Source organism: Cetorhinus maximus, chromosome 26 (assembly GCF_964194155.1).
Source record: "Cetorhinus maximus chromosome 26, sCetMax3.hap1.1, whole genome shotgun sequence".
In the NCBI taxonomy this organism is placed as follows: Eukaryota; Metazoa; Chordata; class Chondrichthyes; order Lamniformes; family Cetorhinidae; genus Cetorhinus; species Cetorhinus maximus.
The window spans coordinates 17525885-17534987 of NC_135904.1; the positions used below are offsets into that span (position 1 = coordinate 17525885).

General features: G+C 45.7%; 1 protein-coding gene across 1 annotated transcript in view; it reads right to left on the bottom strand.

The window, feature by feature from the left end:
- Positions 1 to 7824, bottom strand: part of atosa (atos homolog A) — a 90182-nt gene extending 82358 nt beyond the window's left edge. Inside the window, exon 1 of the mRNA XM_078530256.1 lies at positions 7714 to 7824. Within this exon, the coding sequence (XP_078386382.1) occupies positions 7714 to 7729 (16 nt within the window). The 5' untranslated portion in view covers positions 7730 to 7824. The remainder of the gene's footprint in view (positions 1 to 7713) is intronic.
- Positions 7825 to 9103: the final 1279 nt, after the last annotated feature.

The window sequence follows — 9103 nt, forward strand, 5'->3', positions numbered from 1 at the left end:
CAAAACGATTGGCAAGGTTCCTGCAAAAAAAAAACCAGCATTCAACTCTCTTATACAGTAATAAGGAATATAATTTTACATCTTAAAACTTGTATAATGAAAATACATTTTATGTACAGTTTTTAAAAGGATACGTTAAATATTTGCTTTAGATAAGTTACATTCTGCACTGCAACAAGAGCTAAACCTATAGAGTCAAGGTGTTGCAGCTGAAAAAATATCAGACTCACATTGATAGCTGTAGCTTTTCAGCTGGAGTGAGACTTGACACAAAGGTCCAACAGTTACTTTAACACATGGTAATTCATTTTTTTTGTTAAAAAACAAACATTGAAGGTTAGTCTTTAATTGGGCTGATTCTGTGTAAAGCTCTATGGACCACAGGTGCTTCCACAATGTTAAGAAGCCCATCCCTAAATTTTCTCTAAAGAAAACACTGAAGAACATATAACACTTCTCTCTTTGATCCAGAGCTCCCAACCCATTTGCCTCCCTTCCTGCTTGTTTAAAACTCAAACAACGTCCACACCTTCAGTTCTCCATCCTCCCTCCCCGCATTCTCAGGGTGCAATTATACTTTTCCTCTTGATTGTAAAGCTCTCTGAAAAGTCTTCTTACACGTGAATGATTATAACACAGGAGGCAGCTAATTGGCTTGTCGAGCCCATGTGAAAGACGCAATATGCGTTTATTGCCAGATTTCCAATATTCTAATTAAAATTTTTGATCCTTCTACTTATGGTCATTAAACAGGTATAATACTTTATAATTGAAGTATCATCTTCAGTTATCTACAAGTTTTGATAATTTAGACTAATTCACTATTTCTAGAACAACTGAATAATCAGGATTTGTTAGGCTGTTCTCACTATAGGTGCTACTGGCAGAAGCATAACCAGTGATTTTTTGGTTATCCCCTGGATATGAATAAGGGGAAACTGCTACAATTGTTGTATTGTTTTGGGCTGGCTCAATTTCAATGCTCAATATTCAATAAGGTGCAGGATATCAGCGTTAGGGAGATTGGTCCATTTTTTTACACCAAGGGCAGAATTCTCTGGTCGGCAAGCGAGGACGGGGCCCCTTCGCCGACGCGTAAAATGACGCACAGTGACGTAGGGCGGGAGTCCCGACTTTGCCGCGCGTCATTTAGATTTTCAGTTCAGCAGGCGCACAGCTAAGTTGGCTGCGCACCTGCCAAACTGTCAAAGGCCTGTTAGATAGTCATTAATTCAATTAGCTGAGTTGCCTGTGCAACCTTAAGGTTGGTGGGCAGGCAAAAAGCCCAGGCGGCCTTCGCATTTTTCATGAAACCTCATCCATGGGCGGGATGAGGTTTCATGAAGTGTTTTAAAAGTCAATAAAAATTTTAAAGATAATTCTTTCGCATGTCCAGCTCATGTGACAGTGGGGACACATTTTAAAAGTTTTTATTTCCCTTTATTTAAATTTACACATGTCAACCCGATCTCCCTGAGCCATTTCTGTGCCTCGGGGAGATCTCTGAGCTCTTGCCCGCCCCCACCCGTCCCCGCACAACCCCCCAGACAGGGGGAAATTTCTTCCCCAAGTATCAGCAGCAAATGCCCCAATTATCAGCAGCAAATGCTCCCAAGTATACAAATGGCTGATGCAAACCAAAATCTCCCCTACAATGTATCCAGCCTTAAAATGGAATCTCTACTTCAGTGTCATATTCAATCTTTGAGGCTTCTGAATGAAACTGTTAATTAGTATCTACCAGTATATACAAGATCTGTGTTTTGTGGTATGGCGATCAGCGCTCACCATCATTATGGAGCAAATTGGACAACGCTTCCAACGTGCACACACGTAGTTAAATGCAGAAATTAGGAAGTCACTATCCGATTTGCCCTGCTACTCCACAAGCTTCGTTACACATCTATCTCACCAAGGGATTTGCCATTAAAGCACAGGAAAGACATGAAGTTGTGATACTTACACACTAGTTACTCATTAAACACGCCAGAAAGTTAGGCTTGGTGCATTCAAGTGTAAGTGAATTTTTAGACAGTGTGATAATCTTAATTACTGCCCAACAACCTGTCTGACCCTGAAAATTTATTTTTGTGCAAATCTCATTCCTTCAGATTGGAATTGTTAGAGATTTTAAAAACTTAAAAATTAACTTTATAACTTTTTCTTTCTATTATCCGTTAGTCTCATTTCTCTTTCTCTCTCTACTTTCTGTATACAATTTTCCATTGAATTAAATATTATTTATACATCCTGGTTTAGACATGATGAGTCTCAGTGAGGATTCTTCAACCTGATTGGTCGAAGTGGCATGCTCGTGACCCCCCCTGTTCACGCATGTTCCTAAATCAGTGATATCTTTTTCACTCAAAGATGCTGTCAAGAATTAGAAAGGAGATAAGACCAACAAAACAATGCTAGCAATCACAGATAGCAGAATTCTGGCAATATTATGAATAAAGCAAAGGGATCACCCAGAGTCATATCCATTTCCACAACAGAAACAGAATTTAAGGCCAAAGGATTAATATCACATTCATACACACATAAAATTATCAACTTGTCATTTTTATAGCAAGAATGATCCTGAAAGGAAATAATGAAATCTTAATCTACAGCTACCTTTTCATATGGAAAATTAGATTATCTTTAAACTCAGTTTTTTGCTTTCACTGCCAGACATTTGTTTAAACAAATTTATAAATGCCTTAGGCACACTGGTTAGCACTTTGAGGACAATAGTTCATAACACCTGTCTAATTATCAGACATTTTTGACTGTCTTGCTGGCTCGCAGTTTATAGCAAACACCCTATTATTCAACATCATCTTATACTTACATAAAGCATCTTTAACGTAATGAAACATCCCAAGGTGTTTCACAGGAGCATTATAAATCAAACTATGACACCAAGCAACATAAGGAGATAAGGAGTTTCTTAAAAGGGAAAAGCAAGGTAGAGAGGCGGACAGGTGTAGGGAGGGAATTCCAGAGATTAGGGCCTAGGCAACTGAAGACACAGCCAATCGTGCAGCAATTAAAATTAGCAATGCACAAGAGGCCAGAATTTGAGGGGTGCAGATCTCTGAGGGTTGTGGGATGGGTGGAGATTACAGAGATAGAAAGGGGGAGGGCCACAAAGGTATTTGTAAGTGAGGATGTGAATTATAAATTCAAGACATTGCTTGACCAGGAACCAATGTGGGTCAGCAAACACAGGGATGGACAGGGGAACAGGACTTGTTGCAAGTCACAGACAGTAGAGTTTTGGATGACCTCAAGTTTATGGAGGGTAGAATGCGGGAGCCCAGCCAGGAGAGTGTTGTAATAGTTGAGTCTAGAGTTAACAAAGGCATTCAGGGTTTCAGCAGATGAGCTGAGACAGGGGCAAAGTTGGACAATGTTACAGAGGTGGAAATAGGCAGTCTTACCAATGGCATGAATAGGTGGTCAAAAGTTCATTTCGGGATCAAATGTGGCACCAAGATTGTGAATAGGCTGGCTTAATCTCTCTACTGCAAGGGTCTGGCTGTACCCTTTACTGTACATATGTAAATAGTTCGACTTGTTAATAAAGACTGGTACAGTTAACCTACTGAAGACTATGAAGACTCCTGTAAGAGACACCGTTCAGTAACTAACACCCTCCCAAAAATCTCAGACTGTTGCCAGATAGAGGGATGGAGTTGGTAGACCATAAGACCATAAGACATAGGAGCAGAAATTAGGCCATTCAGCCCATCGAGTCTGCTCCATCATTCAATCATGGCTGATAAGTTTTTCAACCCCATTCTCCCGCCTTCTCCCCGTAACCTTTGATCCACATACCAATCAAAAACCTATCTATCTCGGTCTTAAATACACTCAATGACCTGGCCTCCACAGCCTTCTGTGGCAATGAATTCCATAGATTCACCACTCTCTGGCTAAAGAAGTTTCTCCTCAAAGGTCTTCTCTTTATTCTGAGGCTGTGCCCTCGGGTCCTACTCTCTCCTACTAATGGAAACATCTTCTCCACGTCCACTCTATCCAGGCCTTTCAGTATTCTGTAAGTTTCAATCAGATTCCCCCTCATCCTTCTAAACTCCATCAAGTATAGACCCAGAGTCCTCAAACGTTCCTCATATTTCATTCCTTTCATTCCTGGGATCGTTCTCGTGAACTTCCTCCGGACTCTCTCCAGGGCTAGCACATCCTTCCTGAGATACGGGACCCAAAATTGCTCACAATATTCTAAATGTGGTCTGACCAGAGCCTTATAAAGCCTCAGCAGCACATCCCTGCTTTTATATTCTAGTCCTCTCAAAATAAATGCCAACATTGCATTTGCCTTCCTAACTACTGACTCAACCTGCAAGTTAACCTTAAGAGAATCCTGGACTAGGACTCCCAAGTCCCTTTGCACTCCAGATTTCTGAATTCTCTCCCCATTAAGAAAATAGTCTATGCCTCTATTCTTCCTACCAAAGTGCATGACCTCACACATCCCCACGTTATATTCCATCTTCTTTCCCCATTCTCCCAACCTGTCCAAATCCTTCTGCAGCCTCCCCGCCTCCTCAATACTACCTGTCCCTCCGCCTATCTTTGTAACATCTGCAAACTTAGCCAGGATGCCCTCAGTTCCTTCATCTAGATCATTAATGTATAAAGTGAAAAGTTGTCGTCCCAACACTGACCCCTGCGGAACTCCGCTTGTCACCGGCCGCCATCCTGAGAAGGACCCCCTTATCCCCACTCTCTGCCTCCTGCCAGACAGCCAATCTTCTATCCATGCTAGTACTTTGCCTCTAACACCATGGGCTCTTATCTTACTGAGCAGCCTCCTGTGTGGCACTTTGTCAAAGGCCTTCTGGAAGTCCAAGTAGATAACATCCATGGGCTCTCCTTTGTCTAACCTACTCGTTACCTCCTCAAAGAATTCTAACAGATTTGTCAGGCATGACCTCCCCTTGATGAAACCATGCTGACTTTGCCCTATTTTACCATGCACTTCCAAGTATTCTGAAATCTCATCCTTAATAATGGACTCTAAAATCTTACCAACGACCGATGTCAGGCTAATCGGCCTGTAATTTCCCGTCTTTTGCCTCACTCCCTTCTTAAACAGGGGGGGGTTACATTAGCGATTTTCCAGTCCTCTGGGAACCTCCCTGACTCCAGTGATTCCTGAAAGATCACCACTAATGCCTCCACTATCTCTTCAGCTATCTCCTTCAGAACTCTGGGGTGTAATCCATCTGGTCCAGGTGATTTATCCACCTTCAGACCTTTTAGTTTTCCTAGCACCTTCTCCTTGGTAATGGCCACCATATTCACCTCCGCCCCCCGACTCTCTTGAACTTTGGGGATGTTACTCGTGTCTTCCACTGTGAAGACTGACGCAAAGTACCTATTCAGTTCCTCCGCCATTTCTTTGTTCCCCACTAATACTTCTCCAGCGTCATTTTCCAGTGGCCCAATGTCCACTTTTGCCTCTCTCTTACCCTTTATATATCTAAAAAAACTCTTGCAATCTTCTTTTATATTACTGGCTAGTTTACCCTCATATTTAATCTTCTCCCTCCTTGTTTCTTTTTTAGTTGTCCTCTGTTGGTCTTTGTAGGCTTCCCAATCCCCTGGTTTCCCACTGCTCTTCGCCGTATTGTATGCTTTCTCTTCAGCTTTTATGCTGTCCCTGACTTCCCTTGTCAGCCATGATTGCCTCGTCCTCCCTTTAGTATGCTTCTTCTTCCTAAGGATGAATTTTTGCTGTGTCTCCCAAATTACTCCCAGAAACTCCTGCCATTGCTGTTCCACTGTCTTTCCTGCTAGGCTCATCGCCCAGTCAATTCTGGCCAGCTCCTCCCTCATGCCTCTGTAGTTGCCTTTATTCAATTGTAATACCGTTACATCTGATTCCAGATTTTTCCTCTCAAATTGCAGGGTAAATTCTATCATATTATGGTCACTTCCTCCTAAGGGTTCCTTCACCTTAAGCTCCCTTAGCTAGGGAAGAGAGCTTGGAGCGGAGACTGTAAACAATGACTATTCTACTGGAAGCCACTTCCCGATTTCAATAGAGTAATTAGCGTGTCTACACAATCTTAGACTTATTAGTCCATCTAAGCACAATGCAATTGAATATCTCTGAATATTAAGCCTCCATAAACTTGGCGCTCATTCTAAACTCTGTTACCTGTATCCTAATTTGCACCAAGATTCATTCACCTAGTATCCCTATGTTTACTGGCACCCAGTCACCAATGCCACAAACCAACTGACGGTTATCTCCAATACATGCCTTGCATAAATGCACCTGTTAGTTTTTTTCAAATGCCAGGGAAGCAGCAGGTGTTACAGACTGCATGGTAAAAATGACTGTTGAAAGTCTAGGCGTTTTTGCATGAGGGGAAGGTGGGTGTGATAGAAATTGTTCTGCATCTCATTAATCCTCTATATCTTATTACATGATCCTATATATGTTTCAATGACTGTCAGTCCAAAGACTCCTCCAAACCCCCAGTCGACCAAGGCCAACATTTCAGTGGAATGCAGTCCTATGACATCAGGTGGTAGAATGTCACACTATAGGTCCTGTAGTCACCACTGGGACTTCTCAATCAAACAGAAGATACTTGCTTCCATTTACAAGAGTCCTTCCAAATGTTGCAATCTACTTAACCTTTCATCAGCATATCCAGTATTCACAGAAAATCTTCCTTTCACTTCAATCCAATCTCCCCCAGAATTTTAGCAGATCAAATAGGAAAGTTATAGAGTTGGATTTTGTTCATTTTCCTTTATAAACCCACCTCACACTCAAACTCTGATTCAGGTCAAAATCATAATATACAACCACACTTTGGCAATCGATGAAAATTATTTTGCAGTGCCCAGTACCTCAGTTTGGTTTCAGTGACGATCATTTTAGCCAAATTCTTATGGGAAGGGCAGGGGTAAGAAATGAAGAACATGTTTTTTTTATCCCATTTAGTTCGTAGAACCATAGACTGAGACATAAAGCAAAACTCCAACCCATTAGAAGTTTTGTTTAAATTCAAAGCCCTCCATCTGCTGTTCCATTCAAGTTTCAAAGTTACTGAATGTTGCAAGTCTAATAAATGGCACTATTGTGAGGTGTTCAGCTGGCACTGAATTCCAGCCTACTGATATCAAAGGAGTGGGTCTCCATTTAACGAGAATTCTCTAAATGTACTTGTTCTGAAAGGGGGGGGGGGAAACTGGGTGGGACAGAAGAGTGCTCAAAACTTTGCAGTGCCAATGCTTCCTGGATAAACAGCTTCCCTTTAAATGTCAGTCATAATGTAGGAAAAGTGAAAATACCACTTGCATCCATGCACAGTCCTGGATCCCTTATTCAAGCGGCTCATTTTCACTGAGCTTTTGCCCGGGCGATTCTTTCCGCTGACAGTCCGCTAGACTGCCTGACACGTAGCCACCGCACACCGTGCACATTTTCAACGTCCCCCAGCTCCGGAGAGCTCAAAAGTAAGAAAACAAACTGGACCCGCACAGCTGGGAGAAGTTTCATTCGCAATCGACCCGATGCCTGATGGACCTCCGGCAAGTCTGAGGACCGAAGTTGACGAGGTGGAATTTAATGTTTCTCACACGAACATCTCAATGCTCACCAGGGTGAAATGGGGGGGGTGGGGAAGGAATCACCATTTTGACAAAGAGTCGATGTAAATTGTTGTGGGAAATGTCCCTTACCTCGGTCGGACTTCATTGTCGGCGATGCTGCCCCTGGCTCGTCGTCCCCGCTCCTCCCGAGTTGTTGCTCCCAAATCCTCTCAGACTCAAAGAGGAGACCGGGGGGGGGGGGGAGGGGGGGGGGGGGGAATGGGGGATGGGATGAGGGAGGTGAGGGGGGAGGGGGGATGAGGGAGGTTGGGGGGGGGCGATGAGGGGGGGGCGGCAGCAGTCAACGGACAAGACCCCCCCCTTTTTCTTCTCACTCCCTCACGGCGGAGCAGTCATCCAGGGCCCCCGGTGTGGAATCTAAGATCAGTCGGGGTTGATCTGGAACAAAATATTTCTTAAAAAAAAGAAAGGCCGGGGGGGGGGGGGAGGGGGAGCCTGATTTGCGGCTGTGAAAATGCGGCCGGTCGGCAGGCAGGCAGCCCGCCCGTGTCTGTCCGCCGCCTGTCCCGGCCTCTGTCACCCCGCCGCCGCCGCCTCCATGTTGTCAAAACACTAAACTCTGCCCCCTCCCCCCCCCAGGCCAGAGGGAATCACTCGCCCCTCCCCCACCAGCCCCGCCCCCAACAGAGGTAATCACTCGCCCCGCCCCCCAGCCCCGCCCTCACAGGGGAATACACTCGCCCCTCCCCCAGCCCCGCCCTCACAGTGGAATACACTCGCCCCTCCCCCAGCCCCGCCCTCTCAGGGGAATACACTCGCCCCTCCCCCAGCCCCGCCCTCACAGTGGAATACACTCGCCCCTCCCCCAGCCCCGCCCCGCCCTCACAGGGGATACCACTCGCCCCTCCCCCAGCCCCACCTTCACAGGGGAAATCACTCGCCCCTCCCCCAGCCTCACCCTCACAGGGGAAAATCACTCGCCCCGCCCTCACTGGGGACAATCACGTCCCTCCCACAGCCCCGCCCTCACTGGGGACAGTCACTCGTCCCTCCCCCAGCCCCGCCCTCACTGGAGACAGTCACTCGTCCCGCCCCCAGCCCCGCCGTCACTGGGGACAGTCACTCGTCCCTCCCCCAGCCCCGCCCTCACTGGGGACTGTCACTCGTCCCTCCCCCAGCCCCGCCCTCACTGGGGACAATCACTCGTCCCTCCCCCAGCCCTGTCTTCAGAGGACAAAATACCTGGAAAACTCAGCAGGTTTGGCAGCATCGGCTGCTGCTAGACCTGCTGAGTTTTTCCAGATATTTCTGTTTTTGTTTTGGATTTCCAGCATCCGCAGTTTTTTGTCTTTATCCCTGCCTTCAGAGGAAAGCACTCGCCCCGCCCCCACAGAGGAATTCCCCCAGGCCCACCTTCAGAGGAAATCACTCACCCCGCCCTCAGGAAAACACTCGCCCCTCCCAAACAGAGGAAATCATACCCTAGCCCCGCCCCCCCGCCGTGGTTGTGTCCCAACAA